Consider the following 25,295-nt stretch of genomic DNA (forward strand, 5'->3'; position numbering starts at 1 on the left):
TGCACATCCCCTCCCCCCACTCACTGTATAATATTGCAGAGAGCAATCAGTGCCACATTCTGCTTCATCCAGGACCGTCCACCCTGGGAGAAGACCAGAGAGGACATGAACCCCACATGGCCAGATGTCATCAGAAAATGGTAAGTAAAAAATAAAATAATAAAACATACATACGGGACAGAGGGGGATCAAGGAATCCGGAGTTGGGCTTATAATTATTTTTACAGACAATTAGCCTGAGTATTTGAATCTGTCTCTGTATCTCCCCCATTACCCTCTGAACAGCAGCATTCAGATTAGAAGCAGGAGGTGCAACACTATGAACCAATGAAGGCTCTGCTGCCTCCACATGTGCTGACAGGAGGATAGGGCGGAGTTGAGAAGTTGCTGTCCCTTCACCATCCAATCAGCATGCTGTGGGCAGGAGGTGACATCACTGTATTCTATAGCTGTAAACATCACCTGTCCGGCTCTGATGTGTGAATCACAAAAGTGTCCGGACAGAATTATAAATCCTTTTGAGTATTTAGCAGTTTGACTGGAGTTCAGCTTCATATAAATGGCAACAGTAATTTCCTTCAACAATATTGTGGATTAATATGACCCGGCAATGTTCAAATACATTCCAACACAAGACATATAGCCAGGAAATGCCAACAATCACCCGGCAGTGTTGTCACCGGAATAAGAAGTCCAGATCTATGTTTTGCTCATCTGGGAGGTCTAAACAGATGACAATACAGATTACCAATCAGTAGAAAATCCTGAGAAATGAAGGAAATAGATTTTTCCTGCTGGCAATGTTATTCTGCACACTGACTGTAGTATATGCAGAGTGCAGTGTATAGTCCTGGGATCTCACAGATGCCGGGAATGGAGCAGCATCCTGAGATCATATAACTCCAGTGTACATGTCCGGGGGTTACATCATCAGTGCCTGTCCAATGGGAGAAGGAAGAAGATGGTGGACCTGGAAGAAGAGGGGAAGGGCGTGGCATCGGCAGGAATGGAGTAGATGTGGGGGGCTCAGACCTCTTATCATTGGAGGAGAGCACACCCAGAGGTAAGTGTTTGCGTCCTTCATATTAAGGCAAATGCTGGCGGATGTTATTCAGGGTTTAACGCCCTTTTAATGTGCAAGCAAAGGCTCTTTTTTAACACAGGGAAGAGCTGGACCCTGAGTCAAATTTTTATTGCTGTGTCCCCACTAGGGACATTCATTATCTCCATTTGTCCTGCTGACAGAACATAATGGGAAGTCTAAAAATTAGAAAATGTCCTTCTCTGGTCTCTGTGACAACTTTCTAAGACTCATTATCTGTTGCACCCCAAGGCAGGAAAATGAAGGGAAATTGCTGGATTGGGACACAAGACAAATCATAAATTGATAGAGGTTTTAACACTCTTCTCTACTTTACTTCTCAAAAAAATGGCTGCACATCGACCTCAATGTGGACCTACACTCAGGCATCTTTAGATGGCCACAATATTTAATGGAGGTGATGCCTACATAAGGGCAGCTCTTCTAGACTCCGCCCTTCCCAATAGGTGTCAAATCTTGGAGTGGGTGGGGTATACAGTTGATGATGTCACACACCTGATGGGTACCTGAGAGGAGAGGAGTGTTCAGGCACCGAAGGCTCGATCACATCTGAGTGCACAGAAAATCCATGCACCGCATGCATGTTGATGTGTGTTGACATACATCTCGCTGCACGCTGACCTGCATTTTTTTAATGCAGTTTTACTTCATTGGACACATCAAGGGTCAAGATCCTCACTTTTTGTTTGTGATTTGACAAAAATGTTACATTAATGCAGATTTTTGTGCGTTACGCTGCATAAAGTGCAGTGTGGTGTGAAGGGGCTCACAGACAGCAATTGGTAATGGTGTCCTTGTGTTGATTGATACAACTGGTGTGAGTAAACCCTTATATGTGAGGAAGTGCTCTGCTGCTTCTAATCAGGAATTATATGATAAGGGTCTTTTTTTATGATTGCCAACAAATTTCTGTTAGACAGCCAAACATTGGACTCTAGATACAGAGCTTCTCTACATAGAGTAGGAGGCCCTGTTTCTCTCAATAGATGAAAATTTGTTCAGAGTGGCAGGTGGGGATCCAGTCTTATTGGTTGGTAGGATCCATTCTGGATGGGTGGCACAGATCTGATCTCTACCAGTAGCACATCTTGTGCAATATTGTTGGTGGCTATGAATTCATTCTGAATGGGTGGCATAGATCTGTTCTCTGCCAGTGGCACATCTTGAGGGACATCAATGGCAAGTATGAATCCATTCTGGACAGGTGTCACTTTGGGTGGGGGGCTGGTGGAACCCAGGTTACCTTGGAGAGCTCTGTCAGCTCCTTGTCCAGCTCCCCTGGCCCCTCCTATGTGTAAAACACCCTGTGTCTATTAGGGGCACAGGGTGACCCAGAACCCCAGTTGGGTCTGCACTAACCCAACTCACCATACAACCACACCGGACTTTGCATTTCCTTTTGACACTGTTGTCCTGGATTCTGTGTGTGTGGTTTGTGCTGAAGGAATGAAGGGGCTTTTTCACTTTGGGCAGTAATATTCCTGAACAATATCCCTCAAGGAATATATGAATAACATGTTCACCTTTTTAAGTCTAGAATCTTGTAGGAGTGATTCACAGACCATTGCTAGATAGTTTGGGGGGGTGGGGGTTGTTATGTGTTTTGTTAGGTGCTTGTATCCCATTGTTCTATTGTGTCTATCTTGGGGGGGAATTCCTACAACAGCTCTCCCTGCTGATTGGACAGTTTACCCCACCCTGATTGCAAAGGGAGGGTTGATTGTCCCCTGAGTGTATATTTGTTACATATGTTTGAATAAAAAGTCTTGTTTGAATTCACCCTACATTGAGTTATGGCTAATGACTGGGTGCTCTGAGGGATCTTGGATCACGCTGGTACCGGACAAAGGGAAGCATTTATGCAGACAGGCTCATCTTGAGTACGGAGGTCCGTGACAGGTAGCACTGATATGACCTCTGCCAGTGGCATTTCTTCACAGACATCATTGGTGGGTATGGATCCATTCTGGATGGGTGGCACAGATCTGTCTTCTACCAGTGGCTCATCTTCATAGACACCATTGCTCTTCAAATCTCTTTTTGTGCAGTAAATCTGGAAATATAAATCACATAGAAATTGCAGAGACTTTCACCGACATACAGCATTGGGGTTGTCCCCTCTCTAGTTTATTCCCAACCTCTGTCATCCAAAGGTCCATTCTCCCATGTGATATGGCTGTCCTGGGTCAGAATTCCCCACACTCAGCTCAGCATTATGTATCCATCATAACTTTACCAACTGCTGTCTGTGCCAACACAGCAAATATAAACTCCAAAACAAAATACAGCGGTCGGCAAGTGGTTACCCACTTGCCAACCCGCTCACGCCGCTATATGTTGGCAAAGTGGCATGTTCCCGCGAAATGACGTATGGGTACATCGTCCCCTTTAAGAGCCACCGGAGGGGTGCGTGCCCACTGCACGGCGGGGGACCCAATGCATGTCGTTGCTGGGCGTGATTCCCGCTGGCCACCTGTGATCGCGGGCACGAGAGCCAGAACAGGGATTTGTGTATGTAAACACACAAGTACCTGTTCTGTCAGGGGAGAGGAGACAGATTGTTTGTTCCTAGTAAGTAGAAACAGCGATATGTTATATAGTTAGTCAGGTTGAAAAAAGACACACAAGTCCATCCAGTTCAACCATAAAAAATAAATAAAATAAAAAATACATACACTCCCATATACCCAATCCTATACCCACAGTTGATCCAGAGGAAAGCGAAAAAACCCCCAGAAAAGCAGTGCGTCTCCTCCCCCCAGTCAGTTCCATTCTCTCCTCCAACACTTATGAGGGAACACATTCAACCCCTTGATTGCCCCCTAGTGTTAACCCCTTCCCTGCCAGTGACCTTTACACAGTAATCAGTGCATATTATAGCACTGATCGCTGTATAAATGTCAATGATCCCAAAAATGTGTCAAGTGTCTGACCTGTCCATCGCAATGTCGCAGTATTGCTTAAAATCGCAGATCACCGCCAATACTAGTAAAAAAAATAAAAAATAAAATAATAATAAAAATGCCATAAATCTATCCCCTATTTTGTAGACGCTATAACTTTTGCGCAAACCAATCAATATACACTTATTGTGTTTTTTTTTTTTACCGAAAATATGTAGAAGAATTTATATTGGCCTAAACTGATGAAGAAATTTGTTTTTTAAAAACATTTTGGGGATTTTTAATATAGCAAAAGTAAAAAATATATTTTTTTTATTCAAAATTGTTGCTTTTTTTTGTTTATAGCGCAAAAAGTAAACTGCAGGGGTGATCAAATACAACCAAAAGAAAGCTCTAGTTGTGGGGGAAAAAAAGACATCAATTTTGTTTGGGTACAGCGTTGCACGACCGTGCAATTGTCAGTTAAAGTGACACAGTGCCGAATCGCAAAAAATGGCCTGGTCATTAAGCAGGAAAATCTTCTGGTCTGTAAGTGGTTAAGGGGGTGTGATAGGGGGCGTGTCCTATGCCTACATACATTTTCTAGTAGGTGTCTCTCATTCCCTTATCAAATTGTTGGGAGGTATGTGTGTGCGTATGTATATATGTGTGACACACAGCGAGGATCACACCATTCCACCGGGAAGGCATCTCTATCCACACTGACAGTCGGTTGCCTGCTTTGTGTTGATCCTCGTGGGCTCCGATGCTCAATTGGTAGGGGTGCCTTACACCTGATTTACTCTACTTGACACACCCAATCAAAACAGTGAACTACATGCCATTATTGGCCTGAGGATATTTACATATTCTCTATATATATCTCTAATGCCCCGTACACACGGTCGGACTTTGTTCGGACATTCCGACAACAAAATCCTAGGATTTTTTCCGACGGATGTTGGCTCAAACTTGTCTTGCATACACACAGTCACACAAAGTTGTCGGAAAATCCGATCATTCTGAACGCGGTGATGTAAAACACGTGCGTCGGGACTATAAACGGGGCAGTGGCCAATAGCTTTCATCTCTTTATTTATTCTGAGCATGCGTGGCACTTTGTCCGTCGGATTTGTGTACACACGATCGGAATTTCCGACAACGGATTTTGTTGTCGGAAAATTATATATCCTGCTCTCAAACTTTGTGTGTCGGAAAATCCGATGGAAAATGTCTGATGGAGCCCACACATGGTCGGAATTTCCGACAACACGCTCCGAACGGACATTTTCCATCGGAAAATCTGACCGTGTGTACGGGGCATAAGAGCCTTTTAATGTGCGATGGGACAACATGGAGACGCAAATCCTATCTAAGACAAATCCTGATGTCTACCACACCTTTGTATGACAGCCATTTGATAATACAGCTTATCTCAAATCAGCCCCTGAAGAAGGAATTTAACATCTAATTATATATAATATATATATATATATATATATATATATATATATATAAAATTCAGGCACTCTGATTGGTCTCCTACCATGAGACCAACCCAGTGCCCCAGATCCTAACTGTATTGTATGTATTAGATAGCATGATTGTCTGCTTTGCTTTTACAAATATCGAATTTTGTGTAAATACATGTCTTTTCAATAAATTTTGTAATACTTTTTATACACGTTCTTTACTCTTCTATCTGGCTTTGATCCTTTGCCCGTACAATCCCAGAGGCATCTCCTTTGTCTTTCTGTATGTGTAATAAATACACATAATATATATCTATATATATATATTTTTCTAACTGTGTGTGTGTATACAAATGTGTGTTTACATGCATGTGTAAGTATTCACATTACTTTTAATCTTGACCCCCTATTTCTGTATGACCAGAACAGATATATTTTTTTAATTTTTTTTATGGCTTGTGAATAGGGATTAGCTTTGAGTTTGAGTCGAACTCATGTTCGACTCTAACATTGGCTGTTCGCAAGTTCGCCGAACAGCGAACAATTTGGGGTGTTCGCGGCAAATTCGAATGCCGCGGAACACCCTTTAAAAGTCTATGGGAGAAATCAAAAGTGCTAATTTTAAAGGCTTATATGCAAGTTATTGTCATAAAAAGTGTTTGGGGACCCGGGTCCTGCCCCAGGGGACATGGATCAATGCAAAAAAAAGTTTTAAAAACGGCCATTTTTTTCAGGAGCAGTGATTTTAATAATGCTTAAAGTCAAACAATAAAAGTGTAATATCCCTTTAAATTTCGTAGCTGGGGGTGTCTATAGTATGCCTGTAAAGGGACGCATGTTTCCTGTGTTTAGAACAGTCTGACAGCAAAATGACATTTGGAAGGAAAAAAAGCCATTTAAAACTTCCCCACAGGGCAACCCCGAACCAAAAAAAAAAATGACGTGGGAGTCCCCCTAAATTCCATACCAGGCCCTTCAGGTCTGGTATGGATATTAAGGGGAACCCCGGCCAAAATTTTTTAAAAAATGACGTTGGGTCCCCCCAAAAATCCATACCAGACCCTTATCCAAGCACGCAACCTGGCAGGCCACAGGAAAAGAAGGGGGGACGAGAGTGCACCCCCCTCCTGAACCATACCAGGCCACATGCCCTCAACATTGGGAGGGTGCTTTGGGGTAGCCCCCCAAAACACCTTGTCCCCATGTTGATGAGGACAAGGGCCTCATCCCCACAACCCTGGCCGGTGGTTGTGGGGGTCTGCGGGCGGGGAGCTTATCGGAATCTGGAAGCCCCCTTTAACAAGGGGACCCCCATATCCTGGCCCCCCCTGTGTGAAATGGTAAGGGGGTACTTACCCCTACCATTTCACTAAAAAACTGTCTAAAATGTTAAAAATGACAAGAGACAGTTTTTGACAATTCCTTTATTTAAATGCTTCTTCTTTCTTCCTTCATCTTCTGGTTCTTCCTCCGGCGTTCTCGTCCAGAAACTCCTCCGTGGCGTCTTCTATCTTCTTCTCCTCGGGCCGCTCTGCACCCATGGCATGGAGGGAGGCTCCCGCTCTTCTCTTCATCTTCTTCTTCATGTTCTTCTCTTCTTCCTTCTTCTCTTCTTCATTTTCTTCTCCGGGCCGCTCCGCATCCATGCTGGCATGGAGGGAGGCTCCCGCTGTGTGACGGCATCTCTTCATCTGACAGTTCTTAAATAACGGGGGGCGGGGCCACCCGGTGACCCCGCCCCCCGTTATTTAAGAACTGTTAGATGAGGAGACGCCGTCACACAGCGGGAGCCTCCCTCCATGCCAGCATGGATGCGGAGCGGCCCGGAGAAGAAAATGAAGAAGAGAAGAAGGAAGAAGAGAAGAACATGAAGAAGAAGATGAAGAGAAGAGCGGGAGCCTCCCTCTATGCCATGGGTGCGGAGTGGCCCGAGGAGAAGAGGATAGAAGATGCCGCGGAGGAGATGCTGGACGAGAACGCCGGAGGAAGAACCAGAAGAGCCAGAAGAACCAGAAGAAGAAGATGAAGGAAGAAAGAAGCATTTAAATAAAGGAATTGTCAAAACCTGTCTCGTCATTTTTAACATTTTTGACAGTTTTTTAGTGAAATGGTAGGGGTAAGCACCCCCTTACCATTTCACACAGGGGGGGTGGGATCTGGGGGTCCCCTTGTTAAAGGGGGCTTCCAGATCCCGATAAGCCCCCCACCCACAGACCCCCACAACCACAGGCCAGGGTTGTGGGGATGAGGCCCTTGTCCTCATCAACATGGGGACAAGGTGTTTTGGGGGCTACCCCAATGTTGAGGGCATGTGGCCTGGTACGGTTCAGGAGGGGGGCCCCCCTCTTTTCCTGCGGCCTGCCAGGTTGCGTGCTCGGATAAGGGTCTGGTATGGATTTTTGGGGGGACCCCACGCCGTTTTTTTTTTTGGCACGGGGTTCCCCTTAAAATTCATACCAGACCTGAAGGCTCTGGTATGGAATTTAGGGGGACTCCCACGTCATTTTTTTTTATTTTTTATTTTGGTTCGGGGTTGCCCTGTGGGGAATTCCCTTGCCGTTTTTATCAATGAACTTCTATGTGTATTGTCGGCAATGTAATAGCCGTGGGTAGTTTTAAATGTGTTTTTTTTTCCTTCAAAATGTAATTTTGCTGTCAGACTGTTCTAAACACGGGAAACATGCGCCCCTTTACAGGCATACTATAGACACCCCCAGCTACAAAATTTAAAGGGATATTACACTTTTATTGTTTGACTTTAAGCATTATTAAAATCACTGCACCTGAAAAAACGGCCATTTTTAAAACTTTTTTTTGCATTGATCCATGTCCCCTGGGGCAGGACCCAGGTCCCCAAACACTTTTTATGACAATAACTTGCATATTCGCCTTTAAAAATTAGCACTTTTGATTATTCATGTTCGTGTCCCATAGACTTTAATGGTGTTCGCGTGTTTGAACAAACTTTTTTCCTGTTCGCATGTTCTGGTGCGAACCGAACAGGGGGGTGTTCGGCTCATCCCTACTTGTGAATAAAACCAGCAAGAAAAGGCAGTTCCTCTGAAAAGTGATCTATGCTTAGATTGCTTTTCAGAGGCATTTAACAGGCAGTGAAGAGGCAATATGTTGCCTCCTCACCTCTTGTTTTAACCCCCTAAATGCATCATCACTATGCTGTAATTGTGCTCAGAGCACACAGTTGCGGGGTGGTTGCAGCACAACCCTATTCACCTGTTGGTATACTTCCAGCCACAGCATGTGTACCTCCCAGCTGCTTCTTTTTTACAGCTAAAGGGGGAGCAGTTGGGGGTGGTAAAAACACAGCTAAAGCATGTGGTTTCACTGCCCCTCAATCCCGCATGTAAACAGGCCCTTTGGATTACATCTGTGCAGCTGTGTGCTGATAGGGCAGAAAATTAATTTCAGTGGGCTGCCCCACAGAATCACAGGAAAAGAATTCCCTTATCTTTTTTATCCTAATTGCGCTGCACAGAAAATGCACCATATTGGCCAATGCGTGGGGGTACCATTAACCTCCCTGGCGGTTTTCCCGAGTGTGGCTTGGGGTTAAAATTCAGGACCATTAGCGGTAACCCCGATCCACACTCGGGATTACAGTGCAGGATCCTGGTGTGGCTTTACTTACCTTGTCCCCGGGATCCTGCGATGTCCCCCGCTGTGTCTGCGGGTTCCGTCCTCCTCCGAAGCCTCTCCGTGCCAGGCTCCGTTCCCTGCGAGCGTCGCGACGCATGGAGGCGGAGCCTGGTGGCAAATTCAAAAAATTGTAAAAATCATAACACATACAGTACTATAATCTTACAGATTACAGTACTGTATGAAATGATTTCACATCCCTTCTGTCCCCAGTGCTTTGTCCTATGTCCTGCATGCAGTTTTATGTTATATATACTGTTCTTTCTGCCTGGAAACTGGAGATTGTCCATAGCAACCAAAAAGTGTCCCTTTACCTCAAAAGCGGCTTTAGACCAGCTAGAAAACAGCGATAGTAAGTTAGAACACTTGCAGAATTGAGCGATAGTGAATCGTGGGGAAATTTATTTTATTATTATTATTTTATTTTTATTTTTTTATTTATTATATTATAATTTATGTTTTTGTGTTTCAAACTTTATCATACCCGGGATATCTACTAGACTCTTGTTTGGACAGATTTAAGTGTGTTATTGTTAAGAATTACAGACCTACAATATAAAACGCCAAATTTCCATGCAAAATAATTGTACCGCTTTCAGCACCTAAAATCCGAAATAATCATACCGCCAGGGAGGTTAAGCATAATGACATCCCTGTGTGTCTAGTAAAGGGCAGTGTGTTTGTCTACCCATTAGGAACACGTGCGATTTTGCACACATTATTTGAATCGCAGTAATGTAAACCAAGCCTTATGCTGGCCATACACTATACAGAAAATCGGCCGAACCCCTTTTCGAAAAACGAACGTTCGACCGTGACCGCAAACGATCGTGCCATCATATAATGACCGATAATCTGTTCAGTGGACATGAATAAATAATTTTGTGTTCGTTTTTTTACATATACCTAGTGCAGGCAGTTCGGACGGGAAACACATTAACCTTGCAATTTATCGTACGTTCGGCAGAAATTTTCCAAACATGCCGTTCGTTTTTTTTCCACAAAAACGTCACAAACGATTATCGATTTGTACCCACTAACTTGCCGAAAAACGAACGAAGTGTCCATACGAACGATTTTTCGGCCGATTTTTCGTATAGTGTATGGCCAGCATTAGACTGGGGTGCCTCGAGACTGAAAATACTTTTCAAGGGTGCCCTGACTGGAGAAAGGTTGAGAAACACTGCCTTACATTGCTCTTCATGCTTTCCAGAAATGGATAACTTTCACTATAGAACAATGTTTAATCAACTGGCTCCCTCTAGAGGCGACTGCTGATCTAGCAGGGGTCTCCAAACTATGGACCTTCAGTTGTTTAGGCATGATGGGAATTGTAGTTCCTGGTCATGTCTGTGAATGTCAGAGTTTTACAATGCCTCATGGGATGTGTAGTTCCACAACAGCTGGAGGGCCGTAGTTTGGAGATCCCTAATAGAGGAATAATCCGATCACAGAAAGGAAAGATGTAATCATTACTCACCAGAGACACCAAAATCCCAATAATCACACCGAGCACTCCAGGAATGAGAAACATTGGTGATCTTCTATAATCTGATGTAAGATCTGTCAGAAAATAAATACAATGTTTAGAACACATCTCTGTGTAGAGATTACATGTGTGATCAATATACAATGTATCCGTTCTACAGTTTGCTTTGTTATATTACAATATTTATACATCAGCAAACTTCAGCTTATAGAAAAGTGACAACAACCAAAAAAATACTGTGAAGAGAAATGTAGTGCATAAACTGTGAGAAGAGTCCCCAGTCAGGGAAAAAGCTAAATAATAATACTTAATGAATAGTGTCCACATCAACAAAATAACTCATAAGTCTCTCAACATGGATAAGTAAAGTCCAATGAGTGAGTGGCAAAAATATATGTGAAGAGTGTCCCACTGGGAAAGGTGAGTGAATGTGTACAACGGCAAATGTTCAAACACAGGTAGATCTTTAAATCTTCCAGGAGAACTGTATCCAACAACTGCATAAATCTTGGTAGAAATGGTGTGTAAGAAACTCTTACCGGATACATTGGACTCCCTTGTCAGCGACAGGGAATCACTCGAGCAGATTGCCTCTCAAGGCCTGGAAGCGGACATCACGACTCTGGAAACCTTCTGGATCAAACTCTGCATGGATCTCCCGGGGCCGCCAGGTAGGTCCTCACGAAAGATAGCCAAGGCACGGATCAGAAGAGACGGTACATAACGCATGAGACTGAAGTGGAAGCTGGATTTTCTCCCAGATGGTATGTGGAGAAAAAATAAACAGGCTCCACATAGTGTAGATAAGCACGGTGGGTTTTTTATTGCTAAAAAGCCTGGTTACAATAAAAAATGTGATCACAAGATATAAAAACAAAAATAGGCAAAAAAAAGGATGCTGAAAGCGCCCGACGCGTTTTGATCAATGGATCATCTACTGGGGTATAGATGCCGTCTCTTCTGATCCGTGCCTTGGCTATCCTGATCTACCTGTGTTTGAACATTTGCCGTTGTACACATTCACTCACCTTTCCCAGTGGGACACTCTTCACATATATTTTTGCCACTCATTGGACTTTACTTATCCATGTTGAGAGACTTATGAGTTATTTTGTTGATGTGGACACTATTCATTAAGTATTATTATTTAGCTTTTTCCCTGACTGGGGACTCTTCTCACAGTTTATGCGCTACATTTCTCTTCACAGTATTTTTTTGGTTGTTGTCACTTTGTATGTAGCTGCTCCTTATTTTTAGTTTTTCATAGCGCAGTGTATATATTTAATTCATAGAAAAGTGACAGCAGAAAAAGACCGGAGTATTCCATTGAGTCCGTCCATTTTTATTTTATTTTTATTATCTTCATTGTCTGACTATTATATATAACCTGCACACTGACCTCATACTGTATATTTTATACACACATATATACAGTATATAGTGCAAGTCCCAGGGAAGAATGACAACCTCCTCTATTCCCCCAGTAATTGCTCCTCTCACCTCTGATCTCCAGCCGGTATTCCCGGATCTCCTCACTGACCGGGTTTGTGATCCTGACCCGGAATCTCCTCTTGGCGTCGTCTCTCTGCACACTGGGGATAATCAGCGTCCTATTGTCATCTATCAGCCGGTATCTTTCAGGGAGAGGCTCCCCGTCCACCTCCCAGGTCACAGCGCTCTCTTCTCCAGAGAACTGGACGCTCACAGCGACCTCCTCACCCAGCCGGCTACAGTTACTGGTGATGTTGGAGATGAGAACCGGATCTGGAATAATCAGGAGAAGGACAGTCACCATCAGTCATAGGTCACCAACATGGAAGTCCAGATACATGGAATAGAGTGCTAGCTCTTATTGTATACTTATACTGAGTAGGACAGTTGGGTGGATATTAGGTAAGAATACTGGAAATCTGTTACATGAAGAACTCATTTCCTCTCCTCACTCATCCTGTATAATAGACACTTCTTCCCCCATAGAGTACAATGTAGTATATGGACTCTTACCCAGAACACGGATCTCTGTGGCCGACAAAAACCCCAGACCACCGTGATGCCAGATCTTATACACACAGGAATCATCCTTCCTGGCATGTGTCAGCTTCCAGCAGCCACTCCCTGTGTGCAGTCGGAGTCTGGAGTCATGAGATTTAGTGTAATTGTAATAACAGTGATTTTCCAGCAATGTCCTCTCCACCCCTCTGCATTGTCTGTACAGCTCCAGGGTCACTTCTTCATGAGGACATTTCATATTACAGTCAGTGATGTCTGATCCGCTCTGTACATACACCGTTCCTGATGACACCGATATGATCATCATACACAGGAGACCTGGGAGGAGAAGACAGATCAGAAATGTGAGCAGAACTTTCACAGTGAATTACATTTGAAATCTCTGGTATAATGAATATGAACAGAACCAAGAAAAACATCCCAGTAAAGAAGAGGAACATAAACACAACAATCATTCCAAAGCCTCATCAGCTCCAGTTCTTTGTGTGTCCATTTCTATTGATGTCATTGTCATGACCAACTGAGGACTACCGATCACTGGACGATCTGAAGACTCCGGGAGATGAAGGAAAAAAAATTTGGATCCATTTACATAATTAAAAAACCAACATAAAATCAACAAACCGAATTGTCCTAACAATTCACGTTAAAACCAAAGGGTTTAGTCTGCACACATTTGCAAATACATGAGTAAGCTGCAGAGAGACCACTCCACGGCACCCCAGTGTACTGCAGTCCTAACGCTATATACTTTGAGACCCTTTACAGTAGGTGCAAATATATAATAATGGATAGATTGAGGGTAGGTATGCCTGGAGGGGAGGGAGCCCACACCTCATTAAAGGTACAGGGACACACTGGACACCCAGCAAATTTCTAGTGTTAGAACTGCAGTACACTGGGGTGTTGTGAAGTGGGCTCTGCAGTTTTTCACATAGATTTGCATATCTGTGCAAACTAAACCCCTTGTTTTACCATGAACTGTTGGACAGGATAATTCGGTTTGTTGCAGGCTGGTTGGTAAGTGAGCTTCTAATTTTTGTTTGTTTGATTTTTTTTGACATGCGTTGCCCTTCCATGTGCTCCTTCCTGCAAAGGCCAGTTACAGATTGGGGTGGTTACCATTTGTTCCGCTTACACGATCGATCATTGTCCTCTAAAGGTTTATTGCCTTTTAGAGGGCACTGGAGAGGTGGTGAGGAAGCATTATGTTATGTGTTAACCCCTGAAAACTTGTACCACAATGCCACAATCACATGTATTGCAAACAGTTGCAGCATGGCCCCATTCAGTAAAATGACTTGCACTTGGCAGATGTCACTACCTGCCCAATGTGACAGACTGCTTGTTTATTTTTCTGTCATAACTGTGAAACAAACCATCCCAGTCATGGCACCTGTATACCCCTGTTTACTGCTCCCCCATTTACAAATGTAAATGAGACCTTACAGCTGTTTGATGGGGAGTCGAGAGACAGTTCTAGTAAATGAAGACCTCATCCTATGACCAGAGCGGTGATCATACAGTCCAGATATATTGTATTAATCAAGAAAAAGGGTTGAGAACAGGTTGAAAGCAGGTTATCTCTGTAGCCCCCTCGATATGAGTTCAGGTCTATTAAAACCACTTAAGAAGTCCCCCAGAAGTGCTTAGAGACCCACTAGGACTACTTCAGATGTCTTCAAATGTACAGCCCAATAACCATCATTATACATGGAGAAGGCAGAGGAAAAAGAGGAGAATAACCAGAAGAACTCAATACAAGGATAGGAAGACAGAAGAGGTGATGTGGAGATGGAAGGATGAACAGAAGAGGGATGGACGCCCAGGAGATGGTGACCGGGGAGGAATGGAAGAGAGGTGAGGTACAGGCAGCTAACTGCCTCCACCCAATAACTCACTCACTGCCCAGGAGATCGCCAATCACATCAAAAACAAGATGGATACAATTTATGAAGAGATCTCCAATGTGCAGATACCTCCCCGACTTAAAACCGCACATCCACAGGTACCTTCATTACTTCCCTCATTCAACCCTGCCACTATTGATGAGGTTGCCAAACTTTTTTTTCTAATGGTAACCTAACCACCTGCCCTCTGCATCCTTCTCCTTCGCAAATGCTTTGCTCACCCTCTGGCTCTATCCTATACACTCTAATGCCCCGTACACACGATCGGAAATTCGGCCAGCAAAAGACCGATATGAGCTTTTGTTCGGAAAATGCGACCGTGCATACGCTCCATCAGACTTTTGCTGGAGGAATTCCAGCCAACAAAAGATTGAGAGCAGGTTTTCAATTTTTCGGTCGGGAAAAGTTCCTATCCGAAAATGGGTTCGCCTGTATAAATTCCGACTCGCAAAATTCCTACGCATGCTCGGAAGCATTGAACTTCATTTTCTCGGCTCGTTTTGTGTGACCGTGTGTATGCAAGGCAAACTTGAGTGGAATTCTTGGATGGTTATTCTGATGGAAAATCCGCTCGTGTGTATGGGGCATAACTCACATCTTCAATCTCTTCCTCTTCTGGCATCTCCCCCAACTCTCTAAAACATGCACTAGTCATCCCCATCCTTAACTACTTGACACCCACGCTATTTCTGAAAGACAGCTTAAAATGCCAGAAGGGCATGCATAGATGTCCTTTCATTCTCTGCCCCCTGGCGGTGCGCTCTGTGATCACTGAGTCCTTGGGACTTGGCTGATCATGGATCGGGGTAAAGGGCCAATCACAGCAGGCTCTTTACCACGTGATCAGCTGTCAGCCAATGACAGCTGATCACGGAAGTAAACAGAAGCTGGTAATCCAGCTTTTTTTATTTTCTTCACGCTGTCAGCATGAAGAAAAGAAGAAAGCCGTTAACCAGCTTATGTTAGAGGGACATTGATCCCCTTAGTGCCCATCAGTGTTGCTAATCAGTGGTCTCCAGTGGCATCTATAAGTGCCATCTATCAATGCCCATGAGTGCTACCCATCAGTGCCAATCAGTGCTTCATCATCAGTGTCACTTATCAGTGCTGCCTATCAGTGCCGCCTATTGGTGATGTGACGGGAGTCACTTTGGGCTAGGGGCTTGTGAAACTCAGCTTACCTTAGAGAGCTCTGGAAACCCATTTTCCAGCTCCCCCAGTCCCTCCTATGTGTAAGTGACCCTGTGTCTATTAGGGGCACAAGGTGACTGAGAACCCCAGTTGGGTCTGTCCTAACCAGACTCACCTTAAAACCACACTGGACTCAGCATTTCATGTTACCCCTGTTAACCTGCGTTCTATATGTGTGGTTTGTGTTGAAAGAATGAAGGGGCTCTTTCACTTTAATTAATATTTATTAATTCATTAATATTTATAAACAATATCCCTCAACTACCATCGGTGAGTCGGAGAACGGATGCGCCGTCCCCGGATGTTTACCATAGATATTTCCGGCGGACCAGATGGTCGCCGGAGTCTCTATGATGTTCGGAGGCCGGGCACGATGTTATGACGTCACGCCTGGCCTCTGCATTCAAACAAATGGTGCCGCCTCAGCTGGGAAGCCGAGATCGTTTTATTTTAATTTTTATTTCAGCTGTCCCAGCCCAGAGGTGAGATGTCGGGTCTTATTGACCTCCATTTCTCACTGTAAAGAGGACCGATCATGCCATATTGCTATTACAAGGGATGTTTACATTCCTTGTAATAGGAATAAAAGTGATCAAATTTTTTTTTTAAAGTGTCAAACTAAAAATTTTTAAGTAAAATTAACAGTAAAAAAAATTAAATGTTTTAAAGTGCCCCTGTCCCCGTGTGCTCGCACACAGAAGCGAACGCATACGTAAGTCCCACCCCCATATGAAAATGGTGTTTAAACCATACGTGTGAGGTGTCGCCGCGAACGTTAGAGTGAGAGCAATAATTCTCCTCTGTAACTCTAAACATGTAACCAGTAACAATTTTTAAAGCATCGCCTATGGAGATTTTTAAGTACCGAAGTTTGGCGCCATTTCACGAGTGTGTGCAATTTTGAAGCCTGACAAGTTAGGTATCTATTTCCCTAGCTTAACTTCATCTTTCACATTATGCAAAATAATTGGGCTAACTTTACTGTTTTCTTTTTTTTTAACCACTTGCTGACCAGCCGCCGCAGTTTTACTGTGGCAGAATGGCACGACTAAGTGAAACTACACTATGTAACGTCACTCCGCCCTGTGGCCACTAGGGGCGTGCGCCGCCGAACCCGATGCGAGAGCCCGGCAGACGCGAACACCACCGTGCTCCTGCGATCGCTGGTGACACACGGAGAACCGGGATCTCTGTGTGTAAACACACGATTTATGGTTCTCTGAGGGGAGAAAAGACTGATCCTGTATTCATACAAAGTATGAACAGCGATCTGTCATCTACCCTACACAGTCCCCTCCCCCCTTCAGTTAGAACAAACAGTCAGGGAACACAATTAACCCCTTTATCGCCCCCTAGTGTTAACCCCTTCCCTGCCAGTGACATTTTTACAGTAATCAGTGCATTTTTATAGCACCGATCGCTGTATAAATGACAATGGTCCCAAAAATGTGTCAAAAGTGTCCGACGTGTCCGCCATAAGGTTGCAGTCCCGATAAAAATCACAGATCGCCGCCATTACTAATAAAAAAATAAATAAAAATGCCATAAAAAGATCCCCTATTTTGTAGACGCTATAACTTTTGTGCAAACCAATCAATATACGCTTATTGCAATTTTTTTTACCAAAAATATGTAGAAGAATACGTATCGGCCTAAACTGAGGAAAAAAAGTTTTTTTATTATTTATTTTTGGGGGAAATTTATTATAGCATAAAGTAAAAAGCATTGTTTTTTTTTTCAAAATTGTTGCTATTTTTTTGTTTATAGCACAAAAAATAAAAACCACAGAGGTGATCAAATACCACCAAAAGAAATCTCTATTTGTGGGAAAAAAAGGACGCCAATTTTGTTTGGGTGCAACTTCAGACGACCGCGCAATTGTCAGTTAAAGGGACGCAGTGCCGAATCGCAAAAAGTGCTCTGGTCAGGACTGGTCACTTAAAGGCATGAATAAAAGCGTTTGAAAAATTGCTGCGTAAATACTGTGCGAGATAAAAAGGTTGCAACAACTGCCATTGTATTCTCTGGGGTCTATGCTAAAAAACATATAATGTTTGGGAGTTCTATTTAATCTTCTAGCAAAAAAATGATGATTTTTACATGTAGGAGAGAAATGTCAGAATTGGCCTGGGTGGGAAGGGGTTAATATGTGTGTGAAAATGATAGAATTGTTCTGGTAGATAAGGGGTTAAAAACTGGATTATTTTGTGATCAGAGAAATGTGAGATCACATGATGTAAGTCCCATCCCTCCCCCTCCCTGTACACTCCTCTATATTTCCTATAAAGATATAAACAGCCAATCAGAACACGGAGACACAGCCAGACCACGCCCACAACTTTGCACACGGCTCATAGGACTGAAGAACGTACAAGGGCGGGGTGCTGATTGGTTGAGTATATCGGCACTTTCCGAGGGGAGGCGATGTACAATGGAGAGAGGAGTTCTAGTGTACAGAGAGGAGCACAGAGAGGAGCCGGAGATCTGTACGGAGATGTGATGAGCGGGAAGCGGAGATGTGGGATGAGAAGAGCGGGGAGTGTCCGGAGATTTCATCTCACACCAGAGAGAAAACACACCGGAGGAACAGACTGACATTCCCTGGAATTGTATATTTGCTGCCATCCCATGGAGGAAGAGGGAACTGCAGTCCCTGGAGCTGAGTGTGCTGCCACCCTATGGAGGAAGAGGGAACTGCAGTCCCTGGAGCTGTGTGTGCTGCCACCCCATGGAGGAAGAGGGAACTGCAGTCCCCAGAGCTGTGTGTGCTGCCACCCTATGGAGGAAGAGGGAACTGCAGTCCCCGGAGCTGTGTGTGCTGCCACCCTATGGAGGAAGAGGGAACTGCAGTCCCCGGAGCTGTGTGTGCTGCCACCCCATGGAGGAAGAGGGAACTTCAGTCCCTGGAGCTGAGTGTGCTGCCAACCTGTGAAGGAAGAGGGAACTGCAGTACTGGGTCTGTATACAGAGCCCCGATCACTAGAATCGTACAGAGGGTGATCGGTCAGACTTCTGTCCTCTGTTGTCGGATCAGTGAAGGTTTTCCAGGATTTATCTGATGTTTCTGGATTATAGTCTTCCCCAAGAAATCTTATTGGGGAGGAATTCCTATAACTGAAACATTTTGTTGTATTGCTGAGCCAATCAATGTATGTCTTCCCCGTCATCCAATCACTTGTGATGTTCTGCCCTCTTCAGGACAGACAGTGAACTGCCGTTCTCTGTGCTCCGGATTCTTCCCATTATATTTCTCAGAGATTACGACTACAAAACTCTTCATGCTCTGGGATTCGGTGTGTGAGAATGGCCGCTGCTACCACTAGGCAAAGTAGGCAGGTGCCTAGGGTACAATGTTGCCTCGGGGCGCCCGGCCGCTGGTTACCCTACTCTCCGTCTCCACGCTATGTAAGTATTTTGGTGATGTATTATAAATACCTCTGTAATAAATGTTATAACCTCTAGTGGGCACTGCTGGGATAAAGTGAGCACATCTAGGGGGGTGCAGGGGATGCCTCTGCTGGATGTTACTCTGACAGCCGCTCTGAAGAGTCATTATAGAGGAGCAGCACTGGAGGATGAGCATTCTACCACCCCCCATATACACCGAGCATTCTACCCCCCCATATACACCGAGCATTCTACTCCCCCCATATACACCGAGCATTCTACCCCCCCATATACACCGAGCATTCTACCCCCCCATATACACTGAGCATTCTACCCCCCATATACACCGAGCATTCTACCCCTCATATACACCGAGCATTCTGCCACCCTATATACACCGAGCATTCTACCCCCCATATACACCGAGCATTCTACCCCCCATATAAACCGAGCATTCTACCCCCCCCTATATACACCGAGCATTCTACCCCTCATACACACAGAGCATTCTACCCTCCCATATACACCGAGCATTCTACCCTCCCATATACACCGAGCATTCTACCCCCCCATATATACCGAGCATTCTACCCCCCCATATACACCGAGCATTCTACCCCCCCATATACACCGAGCATTCTACCCCCCCATATACACCGAGCATTCTACCCCCCCATATACCCCGCTGTCATGGCTCTGCCCCCCGGGATGTGCACTCACCTCCATACACAGGAGAAATGGATGGACAGATCATGTCTCGGTGGGTCGGTGATGTACTCGGTGTCCGGGCTGTACACTGATCTCTGCACTCACTGATCAACTATTCCTGATAGTGATGTCCAGTTCATGAACCAATCGTTCTTTTACATCGATTCTTTTCAGTGAACTGGATGGATCCGTTTGATAGAATTCACTATGGAGTGAAAAGTGTAGAAGATCAGATCTGGTAATAAGATCCTAGAGTGAGAGCTCCGCCCCCTCCCTGCAACCAATGGTGGACCAAAGTCACTGCACACTGACATCAGACTGTACAAAGAGGAATGTCAGTTGTTTATCACATTACAGTACAAGGATTCTGAGTCACCACCAGAAGAAGAACAATCCACCAAATCAATCATCAGTTAGCAGCAGTGATGAGGTACAGACAGCCTGAGGCCCATTTCACACTTGTCATACCCGATGATTTCCAATGGGTACCGTTCATATCTGTACGACTTCAAGTCACATTTACTTCAAAGCATCCCCTGCACTACTTTGATGCGACTTGAGACAGAGACCTCAAGATTACACAGGCATTGCTTCAAATCGCGTCAAAATAGCACGACTTTCAAGTCGCACAAGTGTGAAAGGAGCCTTAGCCCTGGTTCACATTGATGCGATTTGACATGTCAAATCAGCGGCAATTGCCGGCAATGGCACCGTCCTAATCGGTGCAGCGCCGCAAATTTCCAAAGATATTTTCTCTACTACTTTTGGCGATTTCGGGGTGCGATTTCCATTGACAGAAACCTGCACATGTGTCTCTGGAATTCCCCCTGAAGTCGGGACTGACATGCGGGAATGAAAGGGTGGGAGTTCAGCTGAAGTCGCATGCTTTCATTCCCGCAGCTCAGTGTGAACCTGGGCTCGATGATTGGCTTTTACTACTGTTGGTACTTCGCCCACGGTAGTAAAATCCGATCGTTATTCCTGTGTATGCACTGTAAAGACTACAGATAAAAGTGATGGCTAGCAATGTTAACTGTGAAGTTGGCCCATCAGAATGCAATTCACATGCACAAAAACCCGCTTTTCATTTAGGTTCAGTTTCCACTAGTGAGACTTGTCATGTGACTTTGGACTGCAAAGTCGCATGACCAGTCGTACCTCATGATTTCCAATGAGTACTGTTCATATCTGTGCAACTTCAAGACGCAGCGACTTCAAAGTAGTCCCTGCACTACTTTGGTCCAACTTTGATGTGGACTTGAGGTCCATAGACCCCAAGAATACACAGGTATTGTTTCAAGTTGCATCAAAATCACGGTAAAAAATCGTGGCAAATATCGCACAGCTTTCAGGTCGCAGTAGTGGAAACCTAGTCTGAGTCTAGGTTTCCACTATCGTGACCCTAAAGTTGCGCAATTTACAGTGCGACTTTGCAATGCAATTTTTGATGCGATGTCATGCGACCGGTAAGAACAAGTTGCACCGAAGTTGGAACAAAGTAGTGCAAAAACCTTTTGTGGAGTCACTGCGACTTGAGTTGCACCAATTAGAACAGGGACCATTGAAATACATGGATTTTGACTTGTCATGTGACTTGACGTGTGTCAAGTCGCACAACAACTCGCAGTAGTGGAAACAGAGCCTTACACAGCTGTTTGTGCTTCACCAAAATTGATGACGATGGCTAATCTGACAAATTATGGTCTGACACAACAATAGGCTTGTGCTCTGAGCCAAGCAACTAAATCAAAGTACATTTCCCCAGGACCAGGGCTGTCTTTAATATTGATTGGGCCCTGAGCAAATATTTTCTTGGGGGGCCCCCTCCATTCTGAGACCTACAAAAAATAGCAGGTAGACTCCAATTCAGTTTACTGCAGCAGATCACGCAGCGACTGCAGTTGGTTGCCAGAGGTTACAGACTATCTTTACCACTCACTGGCTGGTTGCTAGAGGTTACAACACATAATTTCTGCTTGCCGCTTGGTTGCTAGAGGTTATTGCACATTAGTGCTCACTGATTGGTTGCTAGGGGTTACAGGATAAATAGGATTGGTACCAGCACAGAACCCTCGGGGACCCCACTACCCACCCCTGACCATTCCGAGTATTCCCCATTTATCACAACCCTCTGAACTCGCCCCTGTAGCCAGTTTTCAATCCATGTACTCACCCTATGGTCCATGCCAACAGACCTTATTTTGTACAGTAAACGTTTATGGGGAACTGTGTCAAATGCTTTTGCAAAATCCAGATACACCATGTCTATGGGCCTTCCTTTATCTAGATGGCAACTCACCTCCTCAAATAAGGTTAATAGATTGGTTTGGCAAGAACGATTCTTCACGAATCCATGCTGATTACTACTAATGATACCGTTCTCATTACTAAAATCTTGTATATAGTCACTTATCATCCCCTCCAAGAGCTAGCATACTATTGATGTTAGGCTAACTGGTCTGTAATTCCCAGGGATGTATTTTGGGCCCTTTTTAAATATTTGTGCTACATTGGCTTTTCTCCAATCAGCTGGTACCATTCCAGTCAGTAGACTGTAAGTAAAAATTAGGAACAATGGTCTGGCAATTACTTGACTGAGTTCCATAAGTACCCTCGGGTGCAAGCCATCTAGCCCCAGTGATTTATTAATGTTAAGTTTCCCAAGTCTAATTTTAATTCTGTCCTCTGTTAATCATGGAGGTGCTTCCTGCGATGTGTCATGAGGATAAACACAGCAGTTTTGGTTACTGAAGCCCCCCGATTCCCTTGTGAAGACTGAGGAGAAGAATAAATTCAATACCTTCGCCATCTCCCCATCCTTTGTAACCAGATGTCCTTCCTCATTCTTTATGGGGCCAATATGGTCTGTTCCCTCTTTTTTAGTGTTTACATACTTAAAGAATTTCTTGGGATCTTTTTTTTGCTCTCCTCCGCTATGTGTCTTTCACGTTCTATCTTAGCCACCCTAATTGTACCCTTACATTTCTTGTTGTATTATTTATAAAGTCTGAATGCTGATGATGATCCCTCAACATTGTATTTTTGAAGGCCTTCTCCTTTGCTTTTATATGCATTTTTACATTGGAGTTAAGCCATCCAGGACTTTTGTTTGCTCTTTTAAATGTATTACCAAATGGGATGCATTGGCTAATGCCCTTATTTAATATGCTCTTAAAGCAAACCCATCTCTCCTCCGTGTTCTTTGTTCCTAAGATTTTATCCCAATTTATTCCTTCTAACAAGGATCGTAGTTTACGGAAGTTGGCTCTTTTGAAATTCAGTGTCTTTGTGTTCCCTTTTTATGTTTTCTATTTGTGTGATTTATACTGAAGCCAATTGACCTGTGATCGCTGTTACCTAAATTGCCCCGTATTTCCACATCTGTGATCAGGTCTGTATTGTTGGTAATCAGTAGATCCAGTAATGTTTTATTTCTAGTTGGTGCATCTACCATCTGACCCATAAAATTGTCCTGCAAGACATTTAGGAACTGGCGAGCCTTAGATGAATGCACGGTTCCCTCTGCCCAGTCTATGTCTGGATAATTAAAATCCCCCATTATGATAACACTTCCCATTCTTCCAAGTTATGATAGGAGATCTGTCTCCCCTTCCTCCCTCAGGTTAGGGGGCCTATAGCATACTCCCAGTATTATTTTCCCCTTAGCTTCATCCCTTTGGAGCTCTACCCATAAGGATTCCACCTCCTCCCTAGCTCCCTTAGTGATGTCATCTCTCACATTCACTTGTACATTATTCTTGATATAAAGGCATACCCCTCCCCCTTTTTTACCCTCTCTATCCCTGCGATAAAGGGTATACCCTTGAATGGTTGCCAGCCAAGCCAATCATGAGAGCTGTTGAACCAGGTCTCTTAAATGCCAACAAAATGCAAATCCTCCTCATACAACAGTATCTCTAGTTCAATAACAAACAAATGGCCCCCACCTATAACTGGCCTTCACAGCAAGGAGCACATGGAAGGGCAATCACATGAAAGACAAAAACAGAACGTTACATAGCTCAACTCACCAAGCAGTCTGCCAACTTGGCAGACTGCTTGGTGAGTTGAGCTATGGAATTAAAATAGAATGAACTAATGCGTAAACCAGCAATGACCAATAGGCTGATAAGAAGCTGCCAACTAGGGTGGCCACGTGTCCCGGATTGCCCGGGATTGTCCCTTATTTGAGATTTTTGTCCCATGTCCCGGGTACCTTCATTCCGGGACAATACAGTGTCCTGGAATGAAAAAAAAACACACCGCCGGCTGGCACCAGCCCAACTCCATCTCCGAGTCTGCCACCCTTATCACAGTATACACAAGTAACACACACAGATGCGCAGCTAAAGTGCTTAACTGGTTGCTAGGCTAGGGCCGCCTGCCCCACGTCTAGCAACCAGTGACGTCAGCTGGCACCATCAGTCACGTGGGAGTCAGTGCAGTGGGCACCTGCACGGCACGGCGCACTCTAGTCTAGACTCACTCTACACGCTATGGCTGAGCAGCACGCCTCTGAGAGAGAGAGCAGCCACCAACCTGCCAGTGAGTCCACACTTACTAGCCTGCCCTGTGCCAGCCCCAGTCAGTGGTGGTGCCTGCCAGTGACCAGTCCCGGACCTGGAGCCGCCCAGCCGACTACAGCTACTCCAGCAGCCGCACATTGCCAGCCAGCAAGCGCAACCCGGGCTGACTCCGAGCTGCCCGTCCTGAGAGTGAGTCGTCCTCCTGACTGAGCCGCCTCGTCCGAGTCCTCCCTCCGGCTCCCTCCCACCCACGAGGTCCGCCCGACAGAGTACTTCAGGTTAGTGTAACTTCCACACTACCTAGTTACAGCACTGAGCAATGCACACTCCCTCTCAAATCTGCTGCTGTCCCCAGACCCCCACCCCCCTCAGTTCTGCTGCTGTTCCCCACACAGCCACACTCCCTCTCAGTTCTGCTGCTGTCCCCCACCCCCCTCAGATCTGCTGCTGTCTCCCCCAATCCCCCTCAAATCTGCTGCTGTCCCCCACTCCCTCTCAGTTCTGCTGCTGTCCCCCCCACTCCCCCTCAGTTCTGCTGCTCTCCCCCTCCATCTTTCCTCCATGTCCCCCTCCATTCTGCTGCTGTCCCCCTCCGTTCTTACTCTGTGTCCCCCTCCATTCTTTCTCCGTGTCCCCCTCCCCGTTCTTACTCCGTGTCCCCCTCCCCGTTCTTACTCCGTGTCCCCCCAGAGTAAGAGAGTAAGTGATGTACAAAGTACGCCGTTGTCACTAAGTGGCTTAGTTAAGGCAGGTGCACATTGCATACCACCTGTCTAAACTGGTTACCACTGTTTGCTTTTTTTCGCAAAAATTGGCAAAAAATGTATCAAAAACCATCCTTTTTGGGCGGCGCGGGGGGGGGGTATCAATGAATGGCAGTTTGGAAATGTGGTCACCCTACTGCCAACATATAACAGTGTACTCACGAAACCAAACCACAATGAAACGCAAATTATGTGGCGCT

The 25,295-nt window shown here is 44.8% G+C and overlaps 1 protein-coding gene and 1 long non-coding RNA gene across 2 annotated transcripts in view; one reads left to right on the forward strand and one right to left on the reverse strand.

The window, feature by feature from the left end:
* On the reverse strand, window positions 1–20,053 carry LOC141129445 (uncharacterized). The gene is made up of 5 exons (XM_073617483.1): window positions 19,818–20,053; window positions 12,604–12,927; window positions 12,100–12,363; window positions 10,591–10,673; window positions 1–3,155 (listed from the first exon to the last, which is right to left on the reverse strand). The coding sequence occupies exons 1-5, from the start codon at window positions 19,849–19,851 to the stop codon at window positions 2,931–2,933; spliced, it is 930 nt and encodes a 309-aa protein (XP_073473584.1). The 5' UTR covers window positions 19,852–20,053; the 3' UTR covers window positions 1–2,930.
* Window positions 18,009–25,295, forward strand: part of LOC141129446 (uncharacterized) — a 19,002-nt gene continuing 11,715 nt past the window's right edge. Inside the window, exon 1 of the long non-coding RNA XR_012241828.1 lies at window positions 18,009–19,115. This is a non-coding gene — a long non-coding RNA (uncharacterized lncRNA). The remainder of the gene's footprint in view (window positions 19,116–25,295) is intronic.

Source organism: Aquarana catesbeiana, linkage group LG02, assembly GCF_042186555.1.
Source record: "Aquarana catesbeiana isolate 2022-GZ linkage group LG02, ASM4218655v1, whole genome shotgun sequence".
In the NCBI taxonomy this organism is placed as follows: domain Eukaryota; kingdom Metazoa; phylum Chordata; class Amphibia; order Anura; family Ranidae; genus Aquarana; species Aquarana catesbeiana.